Source organism: Indicator indicator, chromosome 19, assembly GCF_027791375.1.
Source record: "Indicator indicator isolate 239-I01 chromosome 19, UM_Iind_1.1, whole genome shotgun sequence".
In the NCBI taxonomy this organism is placed as follows: Eukaryota; Metazoa; Chordata; class Aves; order Piciformes; family Indicatoridae; genus Indicator; species Indicator indicator.
Genome location: NC_072028.1, coordinates 3,241,759 through 3,260,216, shown reverse-complemented (window position 1 = coordinate 3,260,216; position 18,458 = coordinate 3,241,759). Strand labels below are relative to the sequence as shown.

General features: G+C 41.6%; 1 protein-coding gene across 1 annotated transcript in view; it reads right to left on the bottom strand.

The window, feature by feature from the left end:
• Positions 1 to 13,300, bottom strand: part of ADAMTS18 (ADAM metallopeptidase with thrombospondin type 1 motif 18) — a 75,672-nt gene extending 62,372 nt beyond the window's left edge. Inside the window, exons 1-3 of the mRNA XM_054389619.1 lie at positions 13,199 to 13,300; positions 12,968 to 13,046; positions 10,707 to 11,023 (exon numbers count right to left, since the gene is read on the bottom strand). Coding sequence (XP_054245594.1) covers positions 10,707 to 11,023; positions 12,968 to 13,046; positions 13,199 to 13,300 — 498 coding nt within the window. The remainder of the gene's footprint in view (positions 1 to 10,706; positions 11,024 to 12,967; positions 13,047 to 13,198) is intronic.
• Positions 13,301 to 18,458: the final 5,158 nt, after the last annotated feature.

Here is an 18,458-nt window from a genome sequence, read left to right as displayed (position 1 = left end):
GCGTTCAATGCCACATGGCACCAGCTGTATGCTGCTCTGTCATGGCTCCTACCCTGTATTTGGGTTCATTCATGGTCTTCATTAAGTGAGATCCACAGGATACTCAGCGCCTCAGCAGCTAAAATGACCACCCAGGACTCTCCAGTAAGCAGAGGAATCCACTAACTATTTATGTAACAGATTGCATGTTCTACTCTCTGCAATTATTTGGCTCTTCTACTAAGAGCAGAAGACAAACAAGGTCTTGCCTTCTTCAGGTGCTCCCAGGAAGACAAGTAACAGTATCTGCACATTTTTGTAGATCAAAGATTATGAGGGCTATCTCCTAATGAGATACAAGCCTCAAAAGCTACTTTCCTCTTTTTCTCCCAATGCCACAACTTGACATTATTAGGACTTGACCACAATTAGGCCAAGTAAGCTCTTTATGTTTAACTCTTGACTTCGTATTTATTGGTGACCATTGTGCTTCTTTTACTTCTTCACTGTCCTAATATGCTGGCAGCCCAGCAGAATTAAAATAGTTGACATTAGCACACTGAAATGTATCTGGCAGATGCAGGCACCAGATGCCAAGCACTTCAGTGCATTTTCTAGCAGCACTAGCAGCAGCTGGCTCTCTGGGAAACTGCCTGGACTGTCACCTCCTTTCTCTCCTGGTTGTTACTTGTCTGAGTGGTTGCTGAAAACAGCATAGGGTCAGTCTGCAGATGGGTTTCTTTGCCCTCCAAGTAAGCCCTTTTCCTTCATCTCACTTCTGATTCAGTGAAACCACCACAATGGATTATTTATGAGATATGTTTTGGGTTTCCCAGGACAAATGGACATGCTTCACTTTCTTGATGAGGCAGGAGTACTTTGCATCTGCAAAACGTCCTTCTAAACCAAACAGTGATTCCAGTAATGTTCCCAAAAGAAATGGTGTGCCTCTTGGCTCAAGGGCCAAGATGACGTAGGGAGGAAGAAAAGAGAACTTTCCTGAGGCCAGGTGCTGATGCAAAGCAGTCAACATAAAACCTTTTACTCACTACAAGCTTTAGATGCAATCCATAAAGCAGCAAATACATGTCAATGAGACTGGAAGATACTGTGCTGCAGTAATCAACAGACATCAGCCACTCACTTTTCTCAGCATGGAAACTGTCCTTTTCCCACTCCTGTTTTTGCTCAAGCTTTTTCTGCTAGAGGGAGGATAACAATCCGATCATCAGCATATGATGTTGGGAGTGCAAACAATATCTATATGGCCTTCAGCATGACTTCTAGCACAATGAGAAACCAACAGAGAAACGCTGCAGGCTGGCAATGCTGTTGTGTAGGCTGGTAGCTGAAGTGATCTCACAGACATCTATTGCAAATTAGGAATGATCCTTTGTCAGGAAGTGCCAAGGCGACAGAAAGTCTTTCTTGTCCCTACTGTACTGTCTGCAGTGGGGTGCAAAGAAAAATAATCTCAGCTCCAGCCTGCAACTGGCATTTTAATCTTTAACTTATACTTCCATCTAACAAGGCAACTTTCTGTCAGGTGTTAACAGGAAATGAAATTGGGTAGCCACATTTGTTAGAAAGTTTAAACTTTGTTCTCTGACGCTCTGTTACATTTACACCTATCCTTGACCATGACCAGTTTATACTCTGATTACAGTATTAACCTGAAACCTTTCTTGAGCGTTAGCCCCATTTTAAGACTCAGCTTGGATGACTTCTTCCGAAGAACAAAAAAAAAAAAAGGAAAAAAAAAAAAAAAGAACGGGTGTGTGGCATAATTCTGTCTCAAGATAATTAAATGCTCACTCTTTTCACTGAAGTGCAATAATTTGCTTGAAGAAAAAGCAAATCTGTTTTTAATTATTAACCCCCCCCCCCAACTAATTATATTCTGGTGTTATATAAATTCTATATCTCGTGGCAAAGAAACTGCATATCTGAGGAGTAATCCACGTTTCATTAGTTTGTGTATTCTGCCACAGAATATAACATTACGTTCTTAAATGAGTTGGAAGCCACACTGTGCTGCAGAGTATAAAAACAAAAGTGAGGGCTCAAGCTAGGTCAAGCACATTTCTGTATAGGTCTATTAAAAATCTCATTCCATTAATATTAATAAAGATGTTGAGACACAAAAGTCCTTCAATTAACATATATTAGGGAGGCAGGCACAAGCATTCAAGTGATCCCACTGTGAACAGCAAGAATCCAGCCCTCAAAGAATAAAGCCCTGAGTGTGCTGTGTACATAGTGGGGCAGCTAGAAATGCTAATGCCACAGAAGAGTGAAAAGGCAACGCCCTATTGTCTGTGCAAGTAAATATCACTTTATTGCCTCAGCTTCCTCTTCTATTAAGCAGGTTTGAGCTGGGCCTTGTTATTCCAGCAAGAATAATTTCAAGACCTATTATCTTTGTCATCAAACTTCTTTCTTGTACTATTTTTTTGGCAGGAACTAGCTGGGCAGCCACACATGAGAGTCAGGAAAAGGATTTTCATCTGACTGTGCAACTTGTTTGTAGATTTCCCCAGCTTATGAGCTGACATTGTAAAAAAGAAATTAACTTGCATGTTCCAGAAATTAGTTTGAACAATAATGGTTCCCACGGTACCAAGCTTCAACCATCAAGACTCATTCACTTGCATATGACCTGATTATTTGACATTTCTTCACCCTCATTCTTGGTGACTTCCGAGCATGATAAACAATAAAAGGTTACTGATGTCAACCTATTATGAGCCAGGATGCTGTTCTTGTCCAACACAGAGTAAAGCCAGCACTGAAGCTTAATTAATACACGTTTGTAAATTGTCCTGAGCTGCAAGGCATTATGATTTCAGGTTTCTTCTGTAAATGTTTACCTCAAAGCTTCAGTCAGTGCTTTACTGTCTGAACCAAAGATAAGTTCTGCTTCCATCAGCTATTCACATAGCTGGTCAAATCACTGTCAGAGCAAATCAATACGAAATTCCTTTAGCATAGTGTAATTTATGGTAGACCTGCAGCAACAGAATTGGGATTAAAACGGGATAAGAAAAGGCAAGAAAGAACCAACATTTCTGCTCCCAGTGACATGATCAAAAAGACAGAGGAAAACCTTGTTTGTAATGTAATTATCCATTAAAGTTCAATTCAGATACCATTTGAGGGCTAGTCAGAGCCTTCCTAACACAAAATGAGTGGGTTTTAGGAAAAACAAAACAAAAAAAAAATAGAAGATACTGAAGTCTGAGTTTCAGCTGATAAAGCTCACTGTAGGTCCACTGCTAGCTCTCACTGCAGAGATGATTAAGTTTAACCCTTCTCTAGCAAGCTGAGAGAAAACTATTAGAAAGTGAGACACAGAGCTAACAGTTTCTGCACATGGTGAGGAGTCAAGTCAGAGGGTACACTTGTGACTAAAAAGGCTGCTGCCTGCAGGGGAGATGCTGTGAGGGCATCACTGCACACTGCAACTTTCAAAAAGAGAAAGCAGGTATGTTGAGAATCCCTGAAGGCCTATGTATCTGTAAGTCATTCTCTCCTGAGCATGAAATCAGATGCAGATAACTTGGAAATTGTCTTACAGAATTGGCCAATATATTTTCAGTATCACAGCTGTGGATGTCTTTGACTAACATGGTCCCAGTTTTTACCTCACTCCCATCCATGCTCTGCAAATTTCCAATCACAGACATTGAACACAGTCTTTAGATCTCCATTCTTCACTCAGTGTTTGCAGCACTGGATAGAAGTCCCAGCAATTAACCTACCATCTCTTTCAAAGAGCATAGGGTCAGAAAAACAAACCCACCCTAGAAAGGTGCAAAGCAGAAAACATTATCTCATAGACTTAAACACATCTGTGACAAACAAAACTGTAGGTGCCAAAGTGGGGGACAAGGTGGCAGACTGGGGGACTTAAGGAGCTGTTCACAAACTCCCAGTGACCATTCAGATGGATTATGACCAGGCAGCCTTTGTGGAACCAAAATCAAGTTCCCAACTGAGTACAAGTGTGATAATCACAAAACTGTCATCATAATCAGGGCACTGTTTTGCGGAGAGGCTAAGGAGGAAGAAAGCTTAACCAAAAAAAAAGTGTTTAAGGACAGGTTTGATGCCACTGTTTGCTGAAACTAAGCAGACTGTGAGGGAGGGCACAACCCATATTCTCCTGTGCTTTCCATTCTACTGCTTTGTGTCAAGTACAGAGCTCTAGGGGTGGGCTCCTTGAGTTGGACTTGAACTACAGTTTCACAGACTGTCATTGTGTTTTGGGTAAACAAAGTCTTCACACTTCACATCTCCAAACCTGGTATCTTCCTCAAACACTTCTGAAGAGGAGGAAGAAGGGGAAAAAGACAAAAATAAACTGTGTTTAGGTTAATTATTAGTGATGGAAAGCTGCTATTAGTTATTAGACTCTGCCTCTGAAAAGAGAAATATCTGAGCTGTTCAGCAGCTTGCAGCTGTTCACAAGAGAGCATGTCCCATCTCAGCAGCAGGGATAAGAAGGTCCAAACGAAAATAGTGGTGCTTAAAATAAAAATCTTCATTTACATCAAAGACATCCTGTTATGAAGAGGTCAAATCTGCACACACAGGTCATACTCTCCTGACCCTTATGAGGGCATTTGATACAAGCTTCTCTCTAATGGACTAGAGAAAGTGTGGGAACCAAGCTTTGGGGAAAGACTTTGCTACAGCAAGAAAAATGCCAGTGTTTCAACTCTAGATAGAGGCTACTGTTTCCTTTAGAAGACTGATGCTTATCAAGCAAGACCAGGATGGACAGCCCACCTAGGTACAAACGGCCAGTTCCCTGTTTCTGGAGCTCCTTGAAGAGCATAAGCAGTGATGCTTGCAACAGCCTGAAGTTTGGTCTGAAATACCCAAAAAAATCTCCATGCTCTTACTATCAGCTGAACAATATTCAAGCAGGCAAAAAAATGCCTGAGAGGACCAGCTCCTGTGGGCACCCTTGTGAGCTGTTCCACATCCACAACCCACTGTGTTCAGGCTGACAGAGCTGAAGTACTCTCAGTGACACAGTACTTCCTCTACGTATGTTCCAGGTTGCTTAATATAAAACCTGTAAGCAATGCGACCTCTTATTATTTTTCCTGTCCAGCAGAAGCAGATTATTTCTCCATCATTAATCCTCTTGAATTCCATTTCTTACCCATCAGGAATCAGTAGGGTCAAAAAGCCTGGGATAACACTGTTTTTGTCTTGCAGAGATAAACCTAGAGTTAAACAGAAACCTTATCAGACAGATCTGGAGAAGGGCAATCCATAATCTAATCACACAATTCATTCCCCATCAGCATTCAGTTCCAGGCTGAGACCAGAGAGAGTGTCTTGTATTTGCCTAGTATAATTTAAAATACCTTCTAGAACATAGCTTTTCCCCCATGGTCACCTCAATTTCCTGTAAAGATTTTTCTGGTTTTCATTTTTATCATAGCATGGAGTGAACAGTGGCAAATTGTCCATCAAATCAGTGGACAAAATGATGATCCTGTAAACCAGTTAGTGCTTTATAAAGGGTGAAGATGTAAAGGTGTGAATGTAAAGAAAGTTAAAGTACTCATTTGCCAGATGCTGTTCATATTGTGCTGGCATAATGGTAGAAAATGTAAGATTTGTGGATAGACTAAAAATAGTTTTGATAATGAGTCAAATCACCAGTTCTGTACTTTCCTTCTCTTCTTTCCTTCTCTTCAAGGTCCCACTAGGTGAAATTTTGTCCCCTTTTTTTTTTTTCCTTTTTTTACAGCTGTAGGTTTCCAAAGGAACCTCATTGCAAACAGCAATTATTTTCTACTTTTACCAGCAGTCTAGCTCACTGATTTTGATAGAAGTTTGTCTGCCTAAGAACCTTGGGCTTTGTCTCAACATATTTAATTGGACATAAAGTGTGAGCTCTAGGAATAAGAGGCTGTTGTTAGCATGAACTTAAATAATTAAGGGTGTAATTAAACGACTACAAAGAATGGGTACATGAGTTCCTTGCTTGCCTGCCTCTTAGGTGGCCAGACTATATTAAGAAGCTTTAATTTTGTGGCTTCTTTGATACTTTGAGCAAAGTCCTGCCTTTAGACATGCACACACAACTTCTGTTGAATTAATACACCTCCTGTTTATCTATCAGTGCTACATCTAACCCTTTCTCCAGCTGTAGACTCCTCTGACAGCTCAATGAGTGTAACATGATTCATCCTTCCCTCCTCTTTCTCTCCCCTTGACTAGACACTAACAAACACAACAGAACTTGAGACAAGAGAAAGAGGCCCCTTATAATGAAAGATTCAATCACATCTTACCAAAAACAAAGGCCACTGCATGATGCTGACTCTGCTCCCCTAATTGAGGTACATAACAGGGAGAGAATGGCCTACATTCACCTCTGGTGTGAGCAGGTGCAGCCTCTCACGCCTCCAGGCAACTGCATTTGCTTAGGGCTGAATTTGGCCTGAACAATAAAACCCTCTATCATATATTTTTGATGGACTTGAAGTGCACCACTGAACTCTGATTTCTCTCTGACCCAAAACAGACACACATACCTCCTCTGAGATGGAATGGTAGGAGAATTTCTTTATGTTGTACATAGGTTTCTTTCCCCTGGGCTCACAGGCTTTGTACTTGCTATATACGCTCACCTGCCTCCTCCACCAAACAGCAGCAACATCCCCACAAATGTTATATAATAAACTACTCATTCTTTTCACTACTTTCTATGCTGTGTATCGGACTGTAGTGTGAAATTGAGTTTGTAAGAGAGAGTTCTTGTTCACAAGGGGAATGTGACTTCTGCTCCTAAATGCAGAGTTATAAATTACTTTAAGAATGAACACAACTGGACTACTGACAACTCTGGGCTACTCTTGTCTTCTGCCCTGATTTACTGTGTGACTGCAAAAAACTCACTTTACACAAAAGATTATGTATACACAGACCTAGCAGCACAGGGAGACAACACAGTTTACACACAGACTAGGAAGACAGTAGTAAGGCTTCTCAAAACAACGGTATCATCAAAGTGGAGTTAAAGATGGTGAACCTACATGTAGATAAGAATGGGAAAGGGAGCAAGAAGAACGAGGTAGGAATACAGATAAAGCCACACTGAATAAGTCTTATTCTAGCAGTGGCCAGCACCATCTCCTTCAGAAAAAACTGAAAAGGCCATGCATTCTGTGGATTTGGCATAGTCTGCTTCCCAAACAGAGAGCTAAAGGCAATTAAAAGTAATACTATATTGCTAAATAGTAATAGCAATAAAAACATAGAGTCAAAATAAGTAGGAATTACTCAAGTCAGGAGTTTTGGGGGGAAATAATTGAATTTGGCAAGAAGAGCAGCCTGGAGAATGATGAAGTAAGACAAACCACTGGTCTGGATATCTCAATTGAGAGAGCCTAAGGGAGTGAAGGAAACTCCAAGAAATCATGCTAGAGTAACAGAAGACTTTTATTAAAAGTCATAATGAATATCAGTGAAGAAAGAGGAACATTGCATTCATTTCTACTCAGGCCACATTAAGATGATGCCAAAGACAGAAGCTAGTTTTTTATTTACTACCATCAACTAATGACCCAAAGGTGTAAGAGTTAAAAAACCCCACCCCAAAAGTGAGGATGCATTAATATAATACATGAAAACTTAACAAAAAATATCACAACTTCTTTGGAGGGAATGTATTCTACACTTCAGATAGTCCAGAACACATTTTTCTGAAGGTACACAAAGTACATCCATCTTCTAGGCATTTCTGATAAAATGCCTGAGCAAATCTGCCTAACAGAAGCCTGAATTTTAATAAATCTGTCATACTCTTTCATTGCCAAGGAAGCATGACATTTCTACTCAAAGCTTGATGGTGAAACAGACACCTAGGAAGAGCTAAACAAGATTTGTTGCATAAAAGATAACTTCATTTTCAAAATAAATAAAATCACAGTTTTCTTGCTGAGTAACAGACATTCCAGCAGGTAATGGATGCTGACTGAAGCAGGAAAGGGCAGAAGAAAAAAGGCAGTCAGTTTCCTTTAGAAAAATCAAAGCATCTAAACACTTTGATGATGAAAAGGCTGGAGACAGTACTCACAGGAAACTTGTACACAATCTCCTAAAATGTTAATGTATCAGAGTACTTCTTCAGATAAAAAGCACAGGTCCAGTTTGCCTTCTGACACATGAAGAAAATTCTATTAACTGATAGAAACATTTGGTCTCAAATCAACAAATCAGCATAAAAATGCAGTACCTTACCATCGCTAAGCTATTGAAAGGTAAGATACACACATCTCTTAACAGATCTATACCAAAGCAACAAATTCTTCCTCCTTTCCAGTGTTAAGTTAAGGTCATCCTGCCTAACAAACCATTTCATATAGACTCTCTCAAAAGTCTACTCTGCAGGCAATGGCAGATAACAGACAGCTGAATGACTGAATACTCTAGGTCATCCAAAAAATTAGATCAAAGAGTCCCTGTAGTCTATTGAAATGCAATTGCTTCCAAATCACATTGTGGTGTTCCAAGCTTGAAAGAATGGGTCACTGCAGTTTTATTGTAGAGAAGCTATTGCTAATGAAAGGAACAATGGAAAGATTAGTGCTACCAACCATATAGAAGAAACACCACTTTCGGTTTAATTGCAGTGAACAAAGCAAATAGGAAAGAAGGGCAACCAAGTGACAAAAGTAGTTGGTGCAAAGAGGATATAGAAGCTATTCACAAGGTTCTCTTGATCAGAGCACAGTGTCCAGACTTAACATATGATTACTGAATTTGGATCACACTAAAAAATGACGTGGTTGTCAGTACAGACAGCTGACGACATTTTTAAGAAGGCAGGCTTGCAAATTGAAAGACTAAGAAGCCTGTTAATAATTTGCTTGGGATTCATTAGGTGCACTGGTATTAATAAATAGACAGGGAGACAGGAACACTTATACTTTATTTGTGATACCTACTCTGCAGGAGATTACTATAAGTAAATGTTTACTTCATTTACCGGTTTAAAACAACAATTTCAGTTGAAATCTGCTGAATCTTGGAAATGATTAAAGAAAGATTCTAATTGGTGATAATCTAGGTACTGAAAAAGGTTCTGCCATAATAAATTTGTTCTTGCCATAATATTTATTCCCTTTTGATCAGTTTTTGGATATTTTCTAAGTGAAGCTTACCAGTCATAACAATCACTATGTCGAGACAGTGGTAAAAGATCCATTTCAGTCTCAGTTAAGATCACCACATTCTGTTTCTCTGTGACCCGAGGCAGATTTGAACCTTCCTTTTCCAGACAAGACTTGACAAGCCCAGCTTCACTTAGCTCATAAAGCATGTTAAAAAACAAAATGTGACTAAACAGAGGACATCACCAAACTGTTACTGTTCTGTGTAGGTAGAGCACTTCTGTTAGAGGAAAAGAAAATCACTGCAATAACTGAAAACATTTTTTCTGCATAAATCTGCTAAAAGCTAGTAGTTGTGAAAATGAAGTTTGCACAGAAACAAACTAAGCACATCCAATATTAACAGTTCAGCAGCACAAACACAACTTGAAAATAAAAAACAAAAGAAAGCTTCATCCCAGTTCCTGGCACCTGCTCCAAAGTCATATTTGCAACTGTTCAAATGTACTCTAAGATGCCATTTGCTCTAACTGGTTGAGGGGAGGAGTAGAGGGGAAAAAAAATAGGTAGAACATTCAAAATATAATCCAGACTACTTCAACCAGTTATCAGTAATACCCAGCCCTTCCTAATGAGCCACCCTCTTCTCAAGTCACAGATTACTATTTCAAAGGAAACACTGGGTGTCTCAAGTGCTCCTTTTTTGGTCTTGTCACACAGCTTAATAGCCCTTATGGACAAGTACCTTTGCAAAACAGATTTCCAGAGGGTGACCCAACATATCCGCTGGACCTCAGTCAACCACAAAGCACAAATAGCTTCATACACCTAACACTTAAACATCACTGCTTTATTCTCATCCATTGGAGGTTGCTTTGCAAGTGCAAGGGCATAAGCCTAAAAAATCATCAATAATTATTAATTCTCTAAATGGTTCTTTCTACTTCTCTGCAGGCAATGAACACAAATGTATTTTGAAGGAAAAAAAAAAATCACTTGATTATTTTCAAGAACTTGCATGACAGCCATAAATGAGAAATACACAATGATAATATTAACACATTCATAAGAGATCAACTAGTCAAGAGTTCGAAACCCAAATGAGGCTGGAATTGTCAAAGGAAACAGAGGGAAATAGGTTCTTACCTCCTGCTGAGCTAGGAAATTCACCCTTCCTTAAAGCAGTTTACAAACTTAGGTATAATGTATTCTTTTCTCACAAGCTTATAGATTTATTTTTTTTCTTTATTCATAGTAGTTCACAAAGGCAGGAAGAGCATTCACTTAAGAGCAAGTAAAAATGTAAAAGCTATCACAAATCATAACAAATAATTACTAAGACATCAGCCAGTCTTCTGGGTGTTTTTTTTTTCCCCTGCAAGACTAGGATAGAAAAACACAAAGAGTGTAATGCAATTTATTTGCCATAATTAAAGTTCTTCTGTTAAGTGCAGTACGAAGTAGTGATATTAGGAAAATGACTAAATGGTGTATGATATACTGATATCATTTGAATTCCATACCTTCAGCTACTATTCCACATATGAAAATACTTTTAAAGTTGATTTGTCTTAAATAAACACTTACCAAGCCTACACATGTAGATATTGCTACTGAAGAGGTGCTATCATTCCTTATAAATCCCTGGTAGAAACACTGCTCAATGTCATGTTCCTGAGAATCTGAGACTCCATCTTTCCCGAGTACCTGGACAATAAAACTGTCACTTAAAATGGTCGAAGGTTTAAGTTCTAAGTGAAGTTCCTGTCCAAATGCTGAAAATTTGTAGTGCAAGGAACTCTTTGAACTCTGAGTTGATCTCTTTCTCCTAGTACTGTGCAAAATATCATGTGAAATGTATGATCCACTGGAATCCACTTTGACAGGTGTCACAAATACATAATCTGCAACGATAAAAAGTTAGCCATCAGCTTTTGTATCCAGTGAATAAGGTATCATTCTAGCACAGCAAGCATCAGGCTTTCACTACAGCATGAAGTGTTCCCTCCTTCAGGGGATGGCCTGGAAGCTCTGCAGGATATGTGTGTGTAGTCCTGGTGCATAAATTCACCCCTTCAAGTCACACAGGCTCTCAAACTGTGTTTGTTTCCTTTTTGCCCCACTGAGAGGTACAAACTAACTAGCATAGCTGTGAACATTCCCACACTCGCTCTCCTGAAGACATATGTCATCATCAGCAGATATGTAGCTTATCTCCTCCCCCTGTATTAATTGCTGTCAAATGTGAAGGCCACTCGGGCTGGAGAGGTTTTTTCCTTCCCTAAGAATGCAGTAAATATTGTATCACTCTGGGGGTAACCATGACTGAGACTTTGTAGAACTGTACCACTCGTTCAAATGGATTAAAGGATTAATTTATTAATGCCTTAACTGAGTGAGACCTCATCTCTTTGTAGTGACTTGAGTAGACTGGGTTTCAAATTGTAACTGACCTCCAGCAGAAAGAGGTTACATCCCACCTAATAACCTTTAGTCAGCCATTGCTAATTGCATGTCAAAGAAGTTTACTGTTTTGGATACAATATGTGAAAAATTACAAAAATATTCATGAGGAGAAGGCTAAGATAGACTCAAAAGGACCCAAGAAAAGTAAAACCAGAGTGCCACAATTCGGCTGGCTGTATAAGCAGGTGCCTAGCTTGAAGGACATGATCATTGCTGTCGACCTAGCCTTACAGAGGTCCTTTGCATCCTGGAAGCTATGTCTGAATTTTAGTCGTTTGCTGAACTAGGATGATTGTCCCTCTTTCTGGTTATACAAGCAGTTATGCTGAATAAACTGCTTCCCAATCCCATTTCATTTTTGAGCTGCATTTATCTGTGAATACTACAAGATGTCCATGCATTTGACAGTGAAACAATTCATTTCTCTTCCTAAATTGAAATAACACTGTTGAAGAACAAAACCCCCTCCTTCTTGTATTGTAACAGATGTTGCAAAAATTATCAATCTCCTTGTCTGAGAAGACTTTATGGGACACACATTAAGCTGAAAACATAACCAGTGAGAGGTTGCTTTTCCTTAGACAGTGGAAACAATACATCAAGAACTTTCACTTTCCTCGAGTGGTGTTAATCAACAGCAGAAGCTGAGGACACTAAGCAGGCTGATGGCCAAAAAATGCAAGCAGCTGCTGGAGAGAGGGAATCCCCCAGTGACCAGATGATAGGGTGCAAGAGGGTTTTCCTTTCTGCACCCTGGTGTGGTTCTCTATTGTAATTTGTTTCCACTCACACCCAATAAAAACATATCCTGCACTTCAAACCTCCCAAAGTCATCAGCATCCAAGTGTTAGTCTCTGCCACTTGGGAACAAACAGATCCCGAGCTCTCACTCACACCAGCCCTTTCTCCCCAGGTTTGTTTGCCCTCAGTCTGCACTGCACGGCTTCTTTCGCTCTCTCACTCAAATCTTTTCATTACTTTTGATTCACTGCTTCCCTAACAGACACATAAGGCTTTGTTGTTGTGGCTACACACACATTCATCCTTCTAATCACACATGTAACCCTGGATGTATTCACCATCTCATTCATTTGCCTTGCAGTTACAGATCAGTCCTTTTAACTTCTGCACACAGGGCTTAACCAGTTAATCTCTGCCCATGATTAGCTATTTCACAGCAGCCAACGTGCTTCACTTTGGGTTTCCCTGATCACTGTGGCTTTTTCCCTTTAAATGCTCAGTCTACCAAAAAAAAAAAAAAAACCCAACCCCAAAAACAAAACAAAAAACCACCCAAACACCAGACCACACACCAAAAAATACACCAAAAAAACATCCATGCAAATGTTCATATACACAGACACAGAAAGGGCTATACAAACCATGGTTCAATTCACTGATGCTGTCACTGGTTAAAGTTGCTGCATGAGACATGCAACAGAGGCAGCACAGCTGAAGGGTCTGCAAGAGAAAAAAAAAACGAGAGAGAGAAAAGGAGTATTGGGCGAGATTTACTTGACAAGGGAAGGCAGAAAGATAAGGCACCAGAAACTGCAGTAACCTGGCATCAAAGCACACTAGGCAACTGCAAAAGAAAAGTGCTCTCGACCTGCCTTTACAGTGCTTCCAAGCCACGGGAGAGTCCGGAATTGCATGGAGGTGCCGCCGAGAATCGCAGCAGGTAAAGTCCAGACGACCAGCAGGAGACAGTCCATGTTCCGCCGCGCACCTGGCGTGCTACCTGCTCCCCGAAGTGTGCGGCGGGCGCGCCCGGATCCCCCGCATGGTCACCTGGGCTCTGCCCCGCAGCGGCTCCGGCGGCCGGCCCGCAGCGCCGCGCCCCCGCCCTGCGCGGCGGCGGAGCCCATGGAGCGGCGCCCAGGTGAGCGCGCCCTCGCCGTTGCCGCTGCCGCCGCCGCGCACGCTTTAAGCCACCGCCAGCGCCGCTGCCGCCGCGGGGCAGCGCTGCCTCCGGCGCCGCGTCTCGGCGCGGCCACCGCCCGGGGGGCGCCGCGGAGCGGCGCGGGCGGGACCAATGGGGAGGCGGCGGGGCCGGGCCGGGGCTGGGACTGGCGGGCGCGGGCAGGGAGGCACCTGGGAACGGGGCGGCGGGGGCCCCCCGCGCCCGGGGCAGCGACGAGCGGCGGGGTTGGGCGAGGGCAGAGCCGCGGCCGATACACCTGCGGATCCGCGGAGGGACCGGGCTCCTTCGGCGTGGCAGCAATGAGGCGAAACTGGGGGCGCCCCACGGGGCTTAATCCAAAAGACCAGTTGTGGTGATTATGCTGGGAGACAGCAGAGCAATTCCGTTCCCATAGCGCCGCGCATCCGGGGAGCCCCGGCTGCTATTATCTGCCATCTTTACAGGTGAAGCAAACAAATCAAACGAAGGACAGGTTGCCTAAGAAAAGAGAGCTGTGACAGCCAAGACCAGTTACTGACCAGTTACACGGGTGCCCACGGTGGAAGTGTCTGGCACACAGCGGCTTACATGTACTGAGCCAAATGCAGCACCAGCTTCTGGTCAATGCTATTAGGTTACACTTTTGTCTTCTACAGAAAAATCCCATAAAGGATCTACAGAATCTGAAATGAAACTGGAGTAATGGCATGAATGGGACTGCTCCAGGATGGAAACCAATGAAGGAAGACTTGGTGTTGGCTGCACTTCAAGAAGTGTCCTTCATCTCATGATATCCCTTTTATGCCAGAGAGTTTTCCAGAATGCGTCTCACAGGATCTCACTCAAAATCTCCCTTGTCCCAGGGGCACACCATGAAAATAAACGGTAGCTGTGTCAGGTTAAGGTACCTTGCTGCTCCAGTTGGCACACAAGCTGGAGAGTACAACGGAAGCTGAGGTGAGCTGGAGGTCATCTCCTCTATCTGCCTCCTTCAGCAGTGGTTCCGTGGTAACTCGTTTAGGGCAGTGGATTAGACAGATTGGAGATATTTTCCCTTCTAAACCATTTCCTGTCTCTAAACATTACATAAGTTCCCAGGTGTGGAATTTCTCCTTCCTCTCTCACTGTTTCCCAGTGGGTTTCACATTATCACCTTGCTGAATATATTATGATAAAGTTCCAAGATCAATTTGTAATAGTGCACCTGTCACCTCCCACTGTGTGTATTCAAACAAAATTGCTGGCTACAGGCTTGCAATGGTCCCAGTGGGGCAGAACACATAAAACGTGCTGCGCATTGCAGATAATAGGAGAAAAATATGAAATTATTGGGCTGTAACTTTATTATCAGCCCTCAACACTCTGAACAGTCAGACTTGACTGTTTCCAGTAGACTATGTGACTGTGAAGACTTACATTGTCTTTGCTGTTAGGGCAGGGAAATACAGTTCTCTAGCAATTACAGGAATTGTTTAAGAAAGAGATAACTTTCAACTATAAACCTAGCACCACTGAAGGGAGTTCTGTTCTTCATTTCTGTGGAGTCAAGATTTCACCCTGGGGATTTATAGTTTCTAAGTATGATCAAAGAAGAAGATGCAAAAAGTGACACTGCTTTCAGTGACTATAAATGACATGCAACCGAATTTGAGTTGGCATTAGGCAGAGGACCCCAACCTTTCTTGGCCTGTAGGCAGCAACGCTGATCCATTAACATGCTCAGACAACAGCATACTTCGCTCCCCAAGTCAATCAAGGTCCCAGCAGTGATGATCATAAACATCAGAGAATCCTGCAGGCAGCTCATTACCATGTGCAAACATAGTTACCATGCAAAACATTAAAGAAATAGAACTCCACAGTCAGCAGGGTAGTAAACAATGCAGTCTGAGGGGGTTTTTCTCCCCCCACTCCTAGCAAGTCCCCCCTCAACTAGCAGGGTAATCATTACCATACTATAGTCTGTTACTTGACTCTCTTCTCCTTAGGCTGTCAGATTGGATGACCCTATCACTTTTTCACGCTCATCAGTTTGTCATGTTTTCAGTTGGGCTTTTTTCCCCTACTCATTTGTATCCACCTGTTGTAATTGTGTTCCACCTATGTGAGAAACGCCTCCATTAACTGTGAACACAGGACAGTGTGGAGAGCCAGGAGAAGCTTGTCATCCATAAGCAGTACTGCACCACAGATAACAATACCCTTCTTGGGGAGGGGTCGCCAGCATAAGGAAATCATCTATGTACCTGTCTCAGGAAGTCAAGGTTTCTCTTGTATCTGCAAAGGAAAGCAGGCAGTTTGCTGCACTATGCCAGCAGTGAGTTACTGCTTCATTTCATCACCACACCGAGTGGTGTAGCTCAAGTTTCACCAGGACTTCTCATCTACCCACTCTAGACAGACCACACCTGCCTGCAAAGTGTCCATTGTTTTGATGTCTAGATATGAAGATGTTGGATATTCTTGTTTCTGTTTGCTAGCTTATCACAAAAAAAATGATTAAAATTTGTAATAATTCTGTTTCTTCTAATTCTGAATCCCTTTTTTCTTGTGAATTTCCCCTGCACTCTGAGTTACACTGTGATAGAGTCTAGCCCCACACAGAACCCACATTATTGGTAACATGACTGACAGGCATGCAGAAGAAATAAGCCCTGAATTAAAATGACGTTGTTTGTTTTGCCATTTTTTTAGAACAAATTCTTTATCACATGAGACATTTGTGAGCACTGAGATGAGTGAATGATTCACAGAAGTCTGTTGTCTAGTAGCTGTCACTTCTGTCTCTGTCAGACTAGATTATTTTTCCAAATATATTTGTATTAGAAATTAATTTGAATAATTTATACCACATTTATATCACAGATGATTGGATGACTGGAAGCAGAATACTTCCAATGGGAAAATGGTGCAGTGAGGGCTTGTTTTAATCAGGCAGGCAGATCGCACCAGGTGACTACACAGACCTGGAGCCGATGCAGTTTTTCCAGTCAGCTTTCAGTTGCTCTAACTGCTTGACCCTTTCTGCGACTGTTTCTTACCAAACCAGCGTTGGGCTATTGAGGATACATGTAAGCACTCCACAAGATTATTCCAGTTCGACTTTTATGCTCTCTTTGTGTTTATCCTCAATGAAGATGTTTCACTCTTAGGAAGCACAGAAGCCCTTTGCCTTCATTTACTGTGAATGGTGATTAACCACATGCTGGGTGAAACTCTTTGCAGAGAAACCTTCATGGAAACCCCCAAATGCAAATGGCCCTCTTTTAAACAGCTGGTAGTTTTCAAAGCCTATCAAGTTCATCTTTGTCCCAAAGCTGAGGATGCTCCAAAGTGCAGTTACGCTTGACAGTTAGTTATGCTCTGTACATACCACAACTGCTAAGGAGGCTTTTCTTTCCCATTATTCATTAATCTCAAGACATGTTGTGAATTTATATAATTTGTCTAAAGAGTTCAGCAACTGTTCCTCAGTTGTAGCAGGGCAAAAACTCTAAATGAACAAAATATCAGCAATTTGACAGAAACTTGTGAAAGGGTTCATATAGGTTAAGGGTAGTTGCAGGATGCAGCCATCTGGTATCAAATTATATTTCCATGGCTATTTGTATGTTACCTAAACCCATCAATACCATACAGTTTGGGAGGAGGCCAAATCCTTCCAGCTGGCATAAATGGTCCTAGCTCCTCTATCTGGCTGAATTACAGAATGTAAGAAGATAGTCTACTGTATCCTTCCTCCCAGAAAGATCCTTTGGGCAGAAAGGAGGCTATAAACAGACTTCATGGCCTACTTACTATAGGGAACACCTCAGATATGGTACTGGGGCACAGCTGCAGCATGACACCTCCTAACAGACTGATGGCCTGAGGCCACTGGTCAGCGTCCCCTCCAGCTGGAACAGCATTAGCACTTGCTCTTGCATTCTTAGAGTAGGACACCTGCTAACACCAGACCCACTCCTATATATCATCCTTTCCCCTCTTCCCAAATTTTAAAATAAATAAAATATATTTATTTTATTTGCTCTCATAAAAAGAAACAATTAGGACTTCTTTGTTTACTTCTGTGAAACCTGAAGCTGAGTACAGTATTCTTAGGAATGGAAATGCTCCTCCAGCATGCTCCCAAAAGCATATTTCTGCATTTCTAACCAGTGCTCCATGTATAACATGAGCTACTGCAGTAAAGTTTCTTTTCATGATGGCTAATCGCATTCTTTAGTGACACACATCGTGGGCTACACCATGTCACCAGTATTGTGTTTATGGATAACTGTATTTCAGCTGACATGGAAACTATATAAGTAACAAAAATATCTTCTGGTTGACTTAGTGTGGTTCCTCCATTAATTCCTGTTTCTTGAGGGCCCATGAGTTCACAGAATAAAATTCCACTGTCTCACTGGTTTCTGTATTAAACTCTGCTTTCTGCAGAAACCTCCAAATGTGGTGTTAGGACTGAAGTCCTCAAACTGTCTCTATACCCACAGTTTTCAGTTTGAATCCTATGAATTCTGGCAAACTCCATGTAATAAAGCATAATCTCTGTAGAATAGGTTTTCACCACCATTTACAGTTATATTTTCTGTCAATAAGTCCCTAAATTCATTTTGCACAGCTTTTTAATAACAGCCACAGCAAAAGGAGCTTGATCCAGCATTCCTGCCGTACCCTAACTCCCAATGAAATCAAAGAGACAGTGTTTACATTTTTTCCTCACCCAATTTGCATGTAGCACTGGGCTGTTATATTCCCCAATAAATGCCTTTGATTACAAATATTAAACACAATTTTCTGCTTACATGCATTTCTCTGTATTGCACAGCATGTCCATCCTAATTTGATTAGTTCTACACATTTATTTGTGCTAGCTGGACAGCCTACTTTCTGGCATGGAGTATGAAGTTCCAGCTATCCTGCTGACTTGTTGCCATTGTACTTTGCTCTATCCTGCAACAGAAGAGATT